The 17,718-nt window shown below is 40.8% G+C and overlaps 2 protein-coding genes across 4 annotated transcripts; one reads left to right on the forward strand and one right to left on the reverse strand.

Moving 5' to 3' along the window:
- Window positions 1-2,907: 2,907 nt before the first annotated feature.
- Window positions 2,908-4,687, forward strand: LOC123427828 (ubiquitin-like). The gene is made up of 4 exons (XM_045111963.1): window positions 2,908-3,050; window positions 3,498-3,708; window positions 4,094-4,160; window positions 4,407-4,687. The coding sequence occupies exons 1-4, from the start codon at window positions 2,948-2,950 to the stop codon at window positions 4,452-4,454; spliced, it is 429 nt and encodes a 142-aa protein (XP_044967898.1). The 5' UTR covers window positions 2,908-2,947; the 3' UTR covers window positions 4,455-4,687.
- Window positions 4,688-9,224: 4,537 nt separating this feature from the next.
- LOC123427830 (probable D-2-hydroxyglutarate dehydrogenase, mitochondrial) lies at window positions 9,225-16,596 on the reverse strand. Of its 3 annotated transcripts, none has more exons than XM_045111966.1 (16): window positions 16,257-16,594; window positions 15,335-15,702; window positions 14,465-14,566; window positions 13,947-13,994; window positions 13,718-13,788; window positions 13,265-13,383; window positions 12,820-12,915; window positions 12,614-12,723; window positions 12,428-12,508; window positions 12,119-12,219; window positions 11,787-11,895; window positions 10,798-10,903; window positions 10,642-10,727; window positions 10,409-10,534; window positions 9,780-9,875; window positions 9,225-9,683 (listed from the first exon to the last, which is right to left on the reverse strand). In XM_045111966.1, exons 1-16 carry the CDS (start codon window positions 16,498-16,500, stop codon window positions 9,675-9,677), a joined length of 1,872 nt encoding a protein of 623 aa, XP_044967901.1. In that variant the 5' UTR covers window positions 16,501-16,594; the 3' UTR covers window positions 9,225-9,674. The 3 variants fall into 3 exon arrangements, with proteins under 3 accessions (XP_044967901.1, XP_044967900.1, XP_044967902.1); XM_045111965.1 differs by having other exon boundaries at window positions 9,225-9,686; window positions 16,257-16,593; XM_045111967.1 differs by lacking the exons at window positions 9,225-9,683; window positions 9,780-9,875 and having other exon boundaries at window positions 10,409-10,484; window positions 10,581-10,727; window positions 16,257-16,596.
- Between the last annotated feature and the right edge of the window lie 1,122 nt (window positions 16,597-17,718).

Genomic DNA, 17,718 nt, shown 5'->3' on the forward strand with positions numbered 1-17,718 from the left:
TAGCTCCCCTGCTATCATTGATAGAGAGACACAAAATTCTCACTGTCCATACTACAGCTAAAAAACACACATCAACTCCGCCGCTGATATCATTGCACAGACATAATTAAAGGCGTTTGTTCCCATTGCTCCCCAATCTCCAGTTAACTACAACAAGAAAATGATCTCTCAAAAACTAAAATGGCATTCATGTCACAGTGGACAGAGATAACAGATTATTGTTAGCTCAAAACATTTAACTACATAAACTACCGGAGGGACACATCCTTAACAAAAGCTCCCTGACAAAACATCTATCTAGGAGGGAACAACAAGGGCTCCTTAACAATCCTCATGTCTGAAGGTGTTGAACTATAGGCACATCTGCAGGCCTCAAGACTATCTACATTTATCCAACATTAACAAACTACCTCAATTAGCTAGACTATCTCAAAAAACTTGCTGCAAGAAACACATATATCAACCAAAAAAAGGCCTAAAAAAAGCTAGACTGCATAAACATTCGACAAACAAAACAACACCCTCAAACACTAATTACAGCCTACCCATACAACGAACTAATCAACACCCTCAGATATGAGGATTCGTACTTAGAACAACACAAAATGCGGGAAAAAAAACAAAAACAATAACGGGAGAAGAACCTTTATGGAAGAATCACAGATGATTCTGGCGCCGGCAGAAGTCGCAACTCTAGATCTCCTTCGCGCACTGGCGAACAACGCTGCTCTGGATCTCCTTCTCGAGCTCCAAACCTCCTCCGCAAGCCGCTGGCCGCCACCCTCTTCTGTCGCTCACTGGGACAGAAGAAAACCCTAGACTTGACATGGGCCTCGGCTCTACACTGAAAACGGCCACACGGCAATGGGCCTGGCTGTACACTGCAAACTCACGCGCGAATATGAGTCCGAGCCGCACACAGATAAGAAAACGGGCCGCGCAAAACTGCTAACTCACCAAAACACGAATCGCGACGCAAAAAAGATCCGACGGCCCTCGACGTGATTGCGACCATGGCTGAATCTCAGCTAGCTGAGTTTCAGCAAGCCCGGAAAAGATAAGGCTACGCACGTGGTGGGCAGGCCCTCACCAGGATGCGTGTTGACCATAGCGCGTGGTTTAAAAGAGAGAAATAAATCATCCGGTTGAAAATAAACATTTATTTTTCTTTTATTAATAGGTATAGATATAGACTGACAAAAGGCTCACGCGTTGCAACGGGAGAAAGAAATACCACACGACACACGCTCTTAATTTATAAAAAATGTCTATAATTTGAGAATTTATAGTTACGATACAAATAAAGATGATCTTATCTTACAAAAATGTAATTCAAAATTTCACAGGTCTTCTATTTTAACACGGCTTGCATGTAGATTTAATACGTACAAAGAATCAGTCAAGTGACCTTCAGTTTCATCTCTAATCCTGATTTTATTGACGTGTTCATCCCCAACCCGGATGAGTACCGGTATGAAAGAAAGACGAATAATGACTTATTTATTAAGATTGCACCCTAGATAGTATTTTTATTAAACGTTTAACAGATAAAATAATATCATATTTAAATTCTAAATATTTTTCTAATCAAATTTCATGTATAATATGTTAAATTTGGAGTTACGGTTTAAAAGATATGAGTATTTAGAAAAATATTTAATATATACTACGAGTTTAATGTCATAAACAATAAGGGCTTTTTTGTAAAATCATCTCGGTGGGTTTTTCGACGGAAGCGATAGCCTCTTTATTATTAGGTAAAGATAAAGATAAGGGGAACGCTACGCATTCGCCGGATGATTTCTAAAAATTATCCGTCACCTAGCTAGCCGTTGGATGGCGATCTAACGCCCTGCATCCCCGCCGCATGGTTCTGAAACGATGCTCGAGTTGCGGAAACTTTCGCTTTGTTGCAAGAAATAAACTTTGGATCTGTTAATTCCTGAAACAACGGTCGAGTTTCAGAAACAATTTGCTTGTTGCAGGATTTTTTTCTTCGTTTTTGCGGGAGAATTTTTTGCAACAAGGGTCATGTTTCAGGAAATTTTGCAACAAAGCTCAAGTTGCAGAACCACTACCTAGGCGGCGGGGCGGCCGGCGAGCGGCGAGCTCTAGGCGACGGGGCGGCCGGCGGGGCGGCCGGCGGGGCGGCCGGCGAGCTCTTGGCAGCGGGGCGGTCGGCGGGGCGGCCGGCGAGCTCTTGGCGGCGGGGCGGGGCGGCCGGCGAGCTCTCGGCGGCGGGGCGGGGCGGCCGACGAGCTCTAGCCGGCGGGGCGGCCGGCGAGCTCTTGGCGGCGGGGCGGCCGGCGAGCTCTTGGCGGCGGGGCGGGGCGGCCGACGAGCTCTAGCCGGCGGGGCGGCCGGCGAGCTCTTGGCGGCGGGGCGGGCGCGGCCGGCGAGCTCTAGCCGGCGGGGCGGGCGCGGCCGGCGAGCTCTAGCCGGCGGGGCGGCCGGCGAGCTCTAGGCGGCGAGGCGGCCGGCGGCGGGGCGGCCGACGAGCTCTTCCCGTGGAAGCCGTCGTCGCCATGCCTGGGTCCCTCGTTCTGCAACTACTTCCAAGTTGCAGAAACAATGGAGTTGTTTCAGGAAACGGGTCACGGCTCGTCCGCCCGGCCACGTGGCGAACAAAGGAGACGGTGGACGTGAAATCAGGATCCGTCGGTGGGACGACAGCGTTTCCCTAAAGATAAGGACAGTTTTTGTAAAAAAAAAAAGTTATCATGCGGCTGTCCAGAAGCCCAGACCGCTGCCCGACCCGAGTCGCGAGCTTCTTGGCGGCCACGCCTCCCGTTTCTACGTGCTAGCTAGGGTTCTGGGGCTTTTCGTAGCGGCCCCGACACCCCCTCGGCTCCCTGCCTATATAAAAGGGACGTCTCACGCAGCGGTCGATACCAACACCAACCACAACCCGGCGAGAGGAGAGCGAGAGCCATCGACGTGCGGCAAGATGCAGATCTTCGTGAAGACGCTGACGGGGAAGACCATCACGCTCGAGGTGGAGTCCTCAGACACCATCGACAACGTCAAGGCCAAGATCCAGGACAAGGAAGGTATATATATATATATATCTGAACGAATCACTACACCACCTCTTCCGTCTAGCCGCCGGCTGATCGTACTCGTACGTACGTCTTCAGCACCGTTGCATCTGGTCTTTCTTTAACAGTGTGTGTTGTGTAGTTGCTATAAAGCATGCCTATTGTCTGTCTTTGTTGATTTTACCATGCGCACGTCACGGCTAATATATATGGTCTTGGTAAGCTTGTCGAATTTAGTTCATAGCTAATGCACCCTCCATGTTGTCTCACTAAGCTAGATAAAAACTTTTCTGCTTGTCAGAGGTTAGGATAAGATAGCTTTGGATCGGCTTGTTGGTTCCTTTGTGGTAACCTGCCGTAGGACATGCTTCTTGTTTGACAAATCGATAGGGATTGTACATAGATCAATTCATAGGGGACGAACTAATAATTGTGTAAGTTTGTGTTTTGATGATGTAGGTATCCCGCCGGACCAGCAGCGCCTCATCTTCGCCGGGAAGCAGCTAGAGGATGGCCGCACTCTGGCCGACTACAACATCCAAAAGGAGTCGACGCTTCACCTGGTGCTGCGCCTCCGCGGCGGCAGCAGAGGTCAATACCCCAAGAACCTCGAACCCAACCTCCGCATCCTTGCTCAAAAGTACAATGAGAACAAACTAGTCTGCCGCAGGTATATATGCAGCTCATGAACTGTGCCCTTTTGCCTTTTTTGTTCTGTTGGGAGATGCACATATATAACACCTGTAGATAAATGTGTCCTTGATGTTTAAGGTGTGTCGGTTTGAATAGCTAGCCAAACAGAAGTTGATCGAGGCAACTCTCACCTTCAGCTTATCATGTTAACTAGTAGATGCTTGATATGTAGATCATTAATTAACATGTGCATGGTTGCTTTATGATCTAGTCTAACATGTTTATGTGTCATGCCAATCTAGTACTCTTTCCAAAAGAAAGGAAAAAAATGCCTAACTAATAACGTCTTATATTATGGGACGGGGTAGCTTTTTGTGCTCGCAATTTGTGACATATCTGAGTTATTCGTCATTCTGTTGCAGGTGCTATGCACGCCTACCCCTTAGGGCGACCAACTGCCGCAAGAAGAAGTGTGGCCATAGCAATCAGGTGAGAACCTTATTTTACCCCTCTACGCGTGGAGGTTATCATATCACTGTATATCTTGTTCTTGCCTTCTTTTGAGCAATATCTCCCCACTGTATGCTTAAGAGTTGTTCTTCGTTAATATATTTAGATTTGTCAACTATTGTATAAAGTTGTCAATGCAAAACAATTACATGCAGATGATAACTAACTGACTGAGATTAATTGTTTATTTATTTCTCTGATATAATTTTTACCCTTCTCTTTCAGATAAGGGAAAAGAAGAGGTTTATGTCCAAGTTTGGAAGCGATTCTTGAACAATGGAAATGATGCTGAAGCAACCATCTACCGTCACATATATATTGGAGTTTAAGTTCTGTCCTAGTGTGAAGTCATGTTAAGTTTTGCTAAATAGTCGTCTAGGTTCATATAAATTGGAGTCTAGTTTTGTCCTGTTGGATATACAGAGTTATTTATTTTGTGAGCTGTTTTTAGTAATGTTTGTTTTGAGAGATATTTACACACCCGGGCACCAGGCACATAGGTTAAATCTGCGTCTTTTTGGGTTCTCAAAAGCTCTAAAATATACTTGCCTTTTATAGAGATGAAAATAGGAGACCCAAACGTGCCCATAGTAAGAAGGAAAAAGTTCAATTTAAACCTTGAACTTGTATTGGTTGGGTCGGATGAACCCCCAAATTGAAATCCCGGTCGATTGCATCCTGAACTATACAATCTTCGTCTAAATCGGACCCTCAAAACGTGTCAACTCGAATTCGTCTGGTGGGCCGGACCGTTTCAAAATTTATTCAGAATTGCATAATTTGTACATATATTAAAAAAATGTTCCTGTTGTCAAAAATTGTTCAGAAATTGAGAAAATATCTGCAGTTACAATTTTTTGTTCGGAATATCAGGAAATGTTCCTTTTTCAAATGTGTTTTAAAAAATTCAAAAATTGTTTGCGGTTTCAAAAATTGTTCAGAGTTTTACAATTTGTACATATTAAAAAAATGTTTCTATTGCCGAAAATTGTTCAGAAAATGTTGGCAATTATAAATTTTTGTTCGGAATATCAGGAAATTTTTCCATTTTTCAAATGTTCTTTCAAAAAAGCAAAAAATGTTTGTGGTTTAATTTTTTTTCAGAATTTCAAAATTTGTACATATATTAAAAAATGTTCCTGTTACCTAAAATTGTTCATAAATTCAGAAAATATCCACAGTTATAAATTGTTGTTCAGAATATCAGGAAATGCTCCATTTTTGGAATGTGCTTTCAAAAATTCAGAAAATGTTCGCGGTTTCAAAATTTATTCAGAATTTCATAATTTGTACATATATTAAAAAAAGTCCCTGTTGCCGAAAATTCTTCAGAAATTCAGAAAAATTTGCACGTTTCCAAAATGTACATTTAAAAAAGTGCACTTTTTTCAAACAGAAAATGTCGCTGCAGTAACTAATCCTAGATCGCTACATTAACTGATTCAAATTCTCTACAGTGCAAATAAATCCTCTGCATTTCTCTCATCTCAAAACAAACAGGTCGACACTACCAAAAGATCCATCAAATCAAATTAGATGAGAATATCACAAGAAATCATAGTGCTATTTACACGGTAATTAATGTGCTTACAGTGCTGTTTACACTGAATTTACAGTCACTGGACACTGTAAGCAGCCATTTGCAGTTCTATTTACACAAAACTTACGGTCATTCTAAGAAAAAAAATTACAGTTATATTAGTACCTTAAATTGCAGTCACCAATTTTAGAAACTTACAGTCAATTTACACAGAACTTACAGTCATTATATGCATAAATTACAATGATATTAACACTGCAAATCATCCTTACAAGTGTCTCTAGCATCACTCTGTGGTCACAGGACACCTCTGTTTGTTAGATCCCATTACTAGTCAAAAGTTCTCTAGGGGAACAAGGGCTGAAAAATACAGTAGATCACATGAGTAGTAGTTCTGTCAAAAAATCCTCTCTAGCATTGCTAAGGTTCAACAGCAAGAGGTCTGACAGAACAGGAAAAAAGAAGAGCCATGGGTATTGCTCTGTTGAAATGTGAAATCCTTTTGACAGAAAAACACACAAACATGCATCAAGCTATTCCTAGTGACACCTGCATAGTACAAAACCTTTAGCCAACTGTAAAAAGGGAAAATTAACATAAGGAGCAGACTAGAAAATTAGTGTTATCTACGAACCAAGATCTAAAAAAAAGAATAAGGAATGCAGGGGAGGGAGAACAACAATGGCCAGCCACTTCAAAGAGCACCTCTACGCACAACGGCCGGCAACAACAACCAAACGTTCAAGCAACGAGAGAGGGAAAGCTCAGAATGAAAATTGCCATAGAGTCGCCCCTGTCTCTCCCATGCTCTCAATGCCTTCGCTTCAACTGTCGCTGACGATGGGGTAAAAAGAATACAAGTTACAAATCGAACAGAGCAGTTGCAGAATTGAAAAGAAAACAGGCAGCAACGCGGGATAACGGACAGCCCAATAGCCCATAAAGACATGAGCGAGCCCGCTAAAACAACAAAAATGTTACACGTACGGGAATTTTTTACAGGAGTTTTACGGACTGCTCTTTCTCCTCACTAATCTCCTCCCCTGATTCTTGGGATGGGGCCCGCTTCATCTTGATCACCAATCAATACATTCCACCTTAGCTCAGCCCATAAAACTCATGTAAAATTCCTGTACGTGTAGCATTGCTCCTAAAACAAATAACCAAGCAAGGACGCATGAATCGCTGACTAATGACCGAACGGACACAATATCCGACTGAAAACGAATTGTTTTCAGTCGAATGAAAATTAGCAAAACCGTTTCAAAATATATTTAAATATTGTAAAAATATATATGTGTGTAATTTTAAAATGTACGTTGCATTTGAAAAATGTTCACACATTTAAAAAAATGCTTGAGACATTTCAAAAAATGTATACAATGTATTAAAAAAATATTAGGGGAACGCTATTTTCTGGTCATGTAATTTCGTCTTTATTTTTTTGAGTCCGTATTGTATAAAGAATGGGCCTGACCGGGCTAACCCAATCTTTTCCGCGTGTGCATCTCGCAGCGCAGCCCAATCCCGGTCACGTCAACAATCCCGGTTTGACAAACGAACTCAGGGTTTATTTTAGACCGGGATTGCATAGTTTAGAATGCAATCGACATGGATTTCGACGTGAGGGTCTGTTTTACCGAACCTCTACAAATTCAGGGTTTAAAGTAAAAGTGCCCCCAAGAAAAAGAAAACAACATTCCCTGCATCTCCATTACCAAACGCAGAAACACCTGCATGTTCGCGGCGAGCTCAAACTCGACGCTGCATGAGATTCTGGGGTGTATCTAAACCTGGGAATGGTTATTAGAAAACCAGATGTAACTGTTCGGTTATTACTTTGGGTTTGATTGATTTAGATTTTATTGGGCTGAGCTTTTTTTAGTTTGGTTTTGATTTGGGTATAGTTGGTTATGGGTTTAAACAGTTTGGTTATAAACGGTTATAAAACTATGGGTCCAAACTGGTTTCTAGGCATTGGTTATGTGCAATAACCAACGATGACCGAGAACAAATATATTTGATCCACATGCATGTTGTAATGCACTATGTAATTATCTATTATGAAGAAATACCACATAAAAATCAAAAATGTTTGCTTGTGCTTTGGCTAAGTAATTTTGTTTTAATACACTTGTTAGTGAGCTATTCACACGTGGGTATTTTTTTTCTTTTGTTGTGTGTTGACTGTATCTCAAGGATAACTTTGTTCTCAAACTGTTGTAGATGCACTTATACTTTTTCTATCTCATTTGCTTCTTAACTTGTCAATTTGTGCAATTATATGTATATTAAAAAAACCCATAGTTATGTATTGGTTTTAAACCCATGGTTATGTATTGGGTTTAAGTTAGTTTGGGTGGAAAAAATAATGGGTTTAGTTTTGGTTGAGCTCAAAATGATATCAAATGAGTATGGTTTAAGTATGATTTTGAAAGATAAATATATGGGTATGGTTTAAATATAGTTCAAGTATGAGACCATTCTCAAGTTTAGGTATATCCACGCCACAGCCCCATGGGTGAAGCCACGAACACGATGCACCCTGTGCTTGTCATCTCTTCTCCTTTGTCGTTCGCCTCATGTGTCCAACTTCAACCATGAACCATGTGTTGCCAAAACCAACCTCTCACAAGCACAAGCTAGGCCTCCCCGACGGATCGAATGAGGTATTGCCAGCTCGAAAATATGTATTGTTGGCCCCATTTGTAAATTCCTAAGGACCAAACGGGAAGACCACACTCCAATCTTTCATCTGAGGACCCAGACTTACTTAAAGGACCAAAAGGGAAGACCCGAGTTGGTATTTCACCTTCAAATGGTATAATTCTCCATGTGAGAAATTATTGAATTTCCCGCTCCAGGTGCAAACTAACTATGGCGACCACATGTATGCAGTGAGCCAGCTTTTAATCGATTCTAAAAATTCTCACTTAATCTAAAGCCACGGGATTAAAAAGAGAAACATTTTTTGTATGATTGGTGCTGTGACCCCTTATTCCAGTATGTTATGTACAGAGTTGTACTTTGGTGCTCCAGATATTCTCCTCTGTCAAAGTATGCCGGGGTTTTTCTCATTTAGTAACTTGGGGGAGATCCATGTTTAGTTCAATGACCACATGAACCACACTCGGCATACCCACCAACATTATTCACTACTCCCTCCGTTCCTAAATATAAGTCTTTTAATCGATTTTGCTAGAGGCCTACATATAGAACAAAATGATTGAATCTACACTCTAAAATATGTCTATATACATCCGTATGTAGTCCACTAGTGAAACATCTAGAAATACTTATATTTAGGAACGGAGGGAGTAATAATTAAACCATCAAACAACACTATCCAATGTACCTAATTCAGCAAAACAAAGATAAACGGAACTATTTCTAAAGTTTCTACGACAAGAAACACTAACTAAACAATCCAATATACCTAATTCAGCAAAACAAAGATAAACGAACTATTTCTAAAGTTTCTACAACAAGAAAACAAAAGACACTAACTAAACAAAATATATAAAAATTCATACAATATATAAAATTACAGAAAACCTTATGAGCAAAGCACAGCATGCCGCCGCGAACGGAACCGCTATTTGTACAAATACAACTTCAAGCAAGTCCAGCCTTACGATGCAGGGTGATTATACGGTGAGAGAAAGGGGGTCACGCCTTTGTGGGGAGGGGGGAGGGGAGGCTAAGCAACCACCTGTGTAAACTGATCTAGCCAAAAAAGGTTCTTATTCTCTGAGGTGCCCATGTAAGCACCTGAGTTGTACATGGCCTTAATTGATTATTATTTTCCCTAGTTTGATGTCCATCTGAATAATTGTTTACAATACACCAGACGCTGACAACAACTGGAATTTTATTGGGTACAGACGCATCTCTTCCATCCAAGTTAACACCACCTGTTCTCTGAAGTTGATTTGGGTAGGCAACAAGCTCAATCAGCTACCCTGCTGGTGTCGGAAACCGTTGCATGAATCAGGGAAAAACATTGGGAAAATGTAATTCAGCTCCATTCAACTCAAGGGTAAACAAAAGAAGGCTACCTGCTCCAGTGACAATGCAGACTGAGGTAGAACCTTGTATGGGTTTAGAATTGAGTTAGGGTCCAGTAACTTCTTGATGGAAGCCATTAGCTGCACCTGATCATAATAGACCATTTTTTGTCAAGCATAAATTGCCAGCCAACTAGCAGAAAGGTTGGAACAGAACTGGAAGTTTTTCTTTTGAAGAAAAACATAAAGTATTGTTCTTTAAGATAGGAAGAAGAATAAGGCAGAGCTCCACTGAAACATATTGCCAACATCGCACAAAAAACGCTCCTCCTCAAGAGTAATAGGAAAGTGAGCATAACTGAAGATCTAACAGAAGAATGTTTCCAGATGATAAAGGCTAAACCAAATTTCTCTCATGAAAATGTGGCACAACACATACACATGTCATGCACAAATAGTCAAGAGCAATACATTGTCACGTCATGCAAAAATAATAAAGAATAGGACACTGTCACACCTAACATTAAAGTGTGCCGTGGTCTAGAGGGAACTAAACACGTAGCCTTATTCACAAATTGAAATAATGATTTTAACTCTGAACATTCTATATAGCACTGAAGTAACTATTTGGGTGCAAAGTGCAACCACAAGCTGCGGTAAGATGGTATTTAAATACTTACTGCTTCTGGTGACTTGCTGTAGTGAATCTTCTCAGCTTTCATTAGCCCCAATCCGTGCTCTGCGCTGATGCTTCCTCTGTGGCCAGCAGTCCACTCATAGACAAATGGTTCAATTTGTGCCAGAATCTGAAATTTTCATTCAAGGTAACAAAATAAGCGAGTAGCCGCATACCTATGATAAACTGAAGTCAAACCTAAGTAAATGATCTATTTCCATGTCATATCAGACATACATCGTCACTGTACTTGCTTGATAAGATGTTTAGATGGAGATTCCCGTCACCAAGGTGGCCATAACCCAATACCTCTGCCATATCACCTAGGAAAGAAAGGAACTATGTTAACAACTCATAGATTAGACTACTGATGGCTCAAAATTGAAAATTTACCAACACGGCTGCGCATTTCCTCAACAATATCATATAGTTTCTCTACAGGTATGGACAAGTCATACTTGTAAACTGCACCAACTTTTACAGATGCCTCTGATATACCCTGCAACCACAACACATAACCATTTAATTAATTTTGTTTGCCGCAAATTATGTCAACGGGTAAAGGCAGTTGACTTTATTTGGTTTGGTTAAAATAGGTTTCGTACTTGAAATTTCAATTCCAAAGGTTCGAATCCAAATAGTTTGATAGGCCAAACTTAACATGCCAATATATTTTTCGAGCACTTCAAAGGTTATCATTTTAATTTATACTGCTAAATATCAGAGACTCTGTGTTAACCATCAAACATCAGCTTACACATCCATAGCTTATATTATTAAACGGCAGCATAGATGATGAGGAACAATAGAGAGAGGTAAAGAAAAAGGAATCAGAAGTCAAATCTGTTTGACTACTTCTAGATACTTGATACTTCTACTCCAGTCTATTATTTATTTTGTTTTCTCATCTTTAGCTGCTATTTTCTAGAGCCATCTAGCTATGAGTAGCATGTTGAATCTTAAGTAATGTTTTCTACGAGTGTTCTAGCTATAAGTAGAAGTTGAGATGTGAAGGCTTCGCAAAGCCCTATAAATAGAGGTACCCGCCTCTAGTTTGTAACCACACTATGTATCTCACTATCTATAACAGAATTTGCTGTTCTTATCTAAGATCTTGGACTAGATCTTGTGCTCTAGGAGTTCTGGATTGAACTCCTTCTGCCACATTGGCCTATTTCGCCTCTAGAGCGATATCTAGCGCAGCACGTCGAAGTAGTTCCTTCAACACTTGTGTTGTGCACTTTGTAGCAGCAAGGTGGAGTTGCTCCTCCACAACCTTGTGCTGCTTCAATAGAACACTAGCCGTGTGACGAGTGTTACCAACTTAAAGGCTACCCATATTAGTCACTGACAAAATCTAAAGATTCATGTATGGTGAGAACCTCGCGGATCCTCCAAAAATTAGATGCTTGGCTAATATCCTGTGCTATAACTCCATCAGCTACAAGGCCATCTTCCATTGAGCGCAACAAAAAAGCTTCAAGTTTTGCTCTACAAAAGAAAAGCAACATAAGACAAGTAGACATCATATCTAATTTGACAATTTTCATCACAATAAGCCCAAGATAAATGCAAGCCATGCAGGATTTCACCTTCACAAAGTGGTTATCATGCTTGGTGGTTCTCAGTTAATAGTTTGAACAAATTGATCTTCTGCATAGCTCTGTGTGTGTTTTTAATGTTTGGAGACTGTGGTTATGCTACCAAAACTTACTTGTCATATGATTCATCACTTCCTGTGGTCTCAATTAGAACATAAAATTTGTACGGCGAGAGGGGTAAAGGATTATGAACTCCTTCCAAATGCGTCATAGCCTTCAAAACCAACAAGCTACCAAATTAAATGTGGAAGCAGACAAGATAGTGAGGAAAATTTCTTCATGTACAACACAGTCAAAACAATATGTTGTGTTCTTTCGCTAAGTGCATAACAAACAAATCAACACATCCTACTGTTCAAGAAGTACATGCATGCAGTTTCTTCTCTATGATGTGCAATTTTCTTTGAAAGTTCGCTAAGTACCAGATCAATACACTGACGATCCATAAACTCAAATGCAGAAATAATCTCACCCAAGCTCCTCCTAGCTGCCAGTAGCAATTTCTGGGGACATGAAAAGCAGTAATCATTATAGTAAAGATCATACTATAAATTTGATAACAAGGGCTAACAATGCCTAGATATACAAAATGAGTGTTTGCAAGAGACCTGGCAGCTCATGTAGTCATTGCAGGAAAGAAATGCAACATTAGTTGAAGGTAGCTTTGCAGGTGTAAGTATTGACACTTTAGTGACTATTCCTAGTGAGCCTTCACTTCCTGAACCATCAATCATGTGTTTACTAACAGCTTGCTATAAGTCATATTTAATGACATGCTCAGAAAGAAGGGAAATAGTTTGTATTCGATACTCACCAACAAATAAGTGCTTCAGATCGTATCCAGTGTTGTCTTTCCTTAAAGTAGTAAGCATGTCAAGGACAGTTCCATTGGCTAGGACAACTTCAAGACCTGAATAAGACCAAAATTAAATACAGAAGAGCTAACCATCTTTGTACTTTAAAGAAATCATCCAGGCATCTAGCTATTTCCAGGCTTAAACATTGCATAGAGTTGAAATTTTCTAGGAGATTCTCTTCATGGAGCATCGTATTTACAGCACTTATATTGCAACACAATTACTCAAATAGCAAACATATTCCTGCTCCTTACAAGAGAAACTTAACCAAAAAAAACTGTAAAACAGATAATATATTCCACATAAGCCCTTTCTTCGTTCAGGTCAACAAGATATAGAACATGTGACTTCAGAAATAGCTGATTTGTGCTCATAGTAAATATAAGTTTTACTTCTACTTACCAAGTACATTTCCGTGAAGTGAGCCATAGCGAATGAAACGTAGGCCACCAGCATTAGTTGAAATGTTCCCTCCTATCTGGCAACTACCTTTTGCCCCCAAGTCAAGAGGCATAATAAATCTGAATGTAAAATTACATATAACATTAGGTATTTTTCTATTTAAAATAACAGGAACATATCGATCATATATAAAAAAAAGTCAAATGTGGTGACAAGATTATATGAGTGATCACTGTACTGGCCCACATTGAATCCATTGGTGATTATATAAGTAGGAATCCCGTAAAAAGAGATTACATAAGCAACGGACTTATGAATATTTATGGGTCAATGTTAACCCGACAACTCAAAAGAAAACATATTATTTATGAATCAAACGCATGCAATACAAGACATGTACCACGAATTAGAACAGAATCGTAGAGGGAAAGGGAATACCAAAGATGACTTTACCCTTCATTTTCCACAAAGGTACTTAAGTTCTCCAACACACAACCAGCTTCACAAGTAAGAATACCATTTACCTGACAGCATCATACTTATCATGCTTAGAACCTGACAGCTCTTTCATGAAATTATACAAAGATTTTTCATGGACTATGGATATAGACAACTTAAGTTTGAAAAAAGGATAGATAAGAGAATTCAGGACATCTAATCCAAACAAAGAGACTCTACCCACATTGTCAAACGAGATTATTTTGTCCATACCACCAAGGTTGACAATCACCTGAAGACAAAAGGAATAAAACTTGTGATCTCGGGCCTAAATGTAAGAAAATCAGTAACATGGAAATCTCAGAAGCGGTATACATAAAAAACATGAAAGTCTAAAACAGATGAGCAGAAGAAATGCCACATCAACAAGTATTTGAACATGTATGATGAACTACAGCAAAATGTAGTGGTAATGCTGAACATGAATATGGAAACTCGAAGCACCCATCAACGCCATTGTAATCTTTCCCCTGATTTCCTAATCAATCTGACTGAGCAATATAAATAAATAGTTCGTTTTGGTGAAGAAGTATACCCTGCAATTCAGGCACGCGGAAACAGAAAGAAAGTAGAGAATACCAAGAAGGATATTCATCTAAAGTAGTATGCCGCTGATACTAAGACAAGAAATAAACAAATATGTTTGTTGTAGGAAAATAAAGATATAATTGATATTATCATTAAAAGAAACTTCATAATTACCTCATCATGAACCGGTACACTGCCACCAACGAGGCCTGTATTTCCACCCTGAGGAACTACCGCCAATCGTCTCGAGTCGCAGTAAGCAAGAACCTTAGAAACCTGGAGAACAGAATGGTTGAATAACGAAATTTCACATTAATTTGTTGAGTCAGATAAGGAATGGTAGAGAACTAGATATAACTGAGCAATATGAAAATAGAAATGTAGTCCTAAATGATACTCCTGGTTTTGCTGCATGAGGTATCAGCATTCTTTGCAAATGCATTGTTGCTCGAGAAATATTTATTAGTGTAGGTCACTAGTGTGATGCATGTTTTTTGTTTGTTATTTATCCAGAGGCTACAGTGTTTTGCTTATGAGGCGCTGCATTCGGCCAAAGTTGATTTTCCATTGCTACTAAATATGGCTTTCATAAGATATCCAATGCATATGATGCTAACAACTTTCTGAACAATGTGCATGAGTACTATAGTTACTTCATGTAGGAAGACATCAACAAGTACATGCATGATAACTGGAACAACTTGATAGCCTGGATGCAAGTGTGTGAACAGACCATAATAAGGCAGAACATACTGTAAATCGTAAGCTACAACTGTACAAACATTAATCTGCAACCAAGCAAACAGATTTGCTAACTACATAATCACGCCTTAATTGACATCTAGAATACGGAAATTAAGGGGCATCAGGGTCACTAGAAATATTACAGAAAGGTCACCATGCAACCACTATAAATCAGGCTAAAACGATTAAAATGATTACTGCCACTTCAATACTAGTACTTGTTATTGCAAATGTCAGAAACTGGAATCCTAACTACCTGGTGTTAAATTAAAATTCCACTTGACTAGCTGACGGAAATACCTCATTAGTACTTTTTGGTAAAAGCAGAAGCTGGCTTGCACCCTTGTATTTACCCATCCAATCGACATTCGCAACAGCCACCCTGTCCTTATCTTGAACGACTCCATTGTCACCCAATATGCTCTTGAAGAAAGAAACATCATCAGAATTTAGCACTGAAAAGTCTGGGTTCCTCTGGATGGGTTCTGCCGCAGAACCAAAAGTACGTCGTTGAACTTCAAGCGGATCTTTCACCCTATGTTGTGCTTCTTTTGTTGCTATCCTAGCTGGAGGCCCGGAAGAGGGATGTTGTGGACACAGGGTCCAATAGGATCTTCTATGAGAAGTCAGAGTATGGTTTGTCGATCCATATTGAGTGAGGGACGTACCTGGGTATCATCATGTGTCATAAGATTTTACTCGTTCCAATAAAAACTAGTCCCTCTGTCCGAAAATGCAGGAGTATTTTGGTTGTTTAAATTCATGCTTTGCTCAATAACTAAACAAATTACACATGGGTCATGCCATACAAACTTGATACCATTGGGTTTGTGTTCAAAGTAATTTATTGTGATTGTGATTTGTAAGTATAAACATGTCCCCTGCATTTTGCCACTGAGTGGGAATGTTCTGCAGATCCGTAGAAATCGGCGGAGCCATATCAATCTTGGTTCTATAACAAGAAACAACCGTCTGACAATGGAAACTCTAAGAGCAGGGGGACAGGGCATAATAGTAATCAAATTAAATAAAACACTATATGTGCCGAATTCATGTGTCAGTAATTCTACTGCTGCTGGGATGGGAATGGGTAATGGATTGATTAGATTAGTAGGAATCACACAAAAGAACAAATCCGCAACTAACTTGACGGAGAGAAAGAGAACGATTTGGGAACTGACAGAGGAATCGATCCGAATCTAGGCAAGATAGAGTTCATTACCAGCACCAGACGAGACCGTCCGGCCCCCGACGCGGATCCAGTTGAGAGGAGGAGGGCGGTGGTGACCAGGAGAGGATGACTCGGTGGAAGGTGGCGTGCAGGCGTGTTCGGCGGCGCGGTCGTGCGGATGAACGGGCGGGGGATCCCACGGGGCGAGCAGGGCGCGGAGCCCCCCCTGCCGGAGAGGTTCCCGGAGGACGGAGGGGCGTGTCCTGGAGTGGGAGAGGAGGGACGGGAGCGCCATGGGGGGATGGGAATTCTGACACGGCCGTCAACAAGTTTGGTTTGCAGCAACAGGAAGCGACCTCGCGCTTGACTGACAGTGGGAAAATTTGCTGCTCCCTCTAACTGCAAAAACGTCTTCTATGCTATTCATGTATAGATATAGTAATGATTTTATACGTTTGGAACCTCACAATTTTTTGTACTCCTTGCATTTTACTTCCTCTGTTTCATAATATAAATTTTTATTAAGATTTAAATTTGATTATAAATTTAATCAATGTGAGCGATTCCGACGGAAGCAAAAATTATACCATCAAATTCGTATTCGAAAAAAGTTTTTAGTGCTATAATTTTTGCTCATGCCGCAGTCGATCGCATTGGTTAAATTCATGCTTAAATTTAGATCTGACCTATGGGTGGCGGCTGCCGAGCTGGACCATTCTTGTCCTTTACCTTCACCGCAAATTGCTTTTGTGCCTTTTATTCGTTGCAAGCTCTCTGTCGTCAGGACTTGCAATCTGCCATCGTCGACATCATAGCACATAACCACGATGTGTATGAAGGAACCATAAAAGAGAAGAAGACGGATATGGAGTAACCAGCCTCTCCAACCAGCAACAATTATGAAAGGGGGACGACCGACGCCATCGTCATGAATCCACTCTCGCCGGGTTGAGGTTGCACCTGTAGAAAATTCTTGAAGCACGTAAGAGTCCACAAAGCTGAGAAGTAACATGGAAAATGACAAGAGCTTTGGTCAAAGAGCGGCAAAATTTGAAGAGGCTCCTCGTATTTTTGAGGTGAACACATTTCGGCCCAACCCAACCAAATCGCAAGAAAAGGGGAAAGACATGATGAACCAGTTTCCAAGACCGACGATCGAAGACGAAGCAGCAGCTCGGAAGAACCGATGATTGTCCTCGACTTGAAATAGCAGTTCCGGGGTTACTGATGGTGTCCTGGACTGGAGGGGTGCTTGCCACGTCATCTCCCGGCCAGGAAGGCCAGGTTGAGGACCCTTAGAGTAATTATCAACGAGCCATGTTCGTTAGGCCGGGGAGCGCCAAGATGGAAATTCCTGAAGACTTGTCGCCTTCTCCAAGATTTAGAAGTCGCCTACACCACGATTACCTTAGATATAACCGACATATGTGTAAATCCTAGACACCCGGGGTATTTATATTAACCGAGGGATAGGGCTCGTGGATGACAAACCCATACACACCCGACCTCGTCG

This window comes from Hordeum vulgare, chromosome 2H, assembly GCF_904849725.1.
Source record: "Hordeum vulgare subsp. vulgare chromosome 2H, MorexV3_pseudomolecules_assembly, whole genome shotgun sequence".
Lineage (NCBI taxonomy): Eukaryota > Viridiplantae > Streptophyta > Magnoliopsida > Poales > Poaceae > Hordeum > Hordeum vulgare.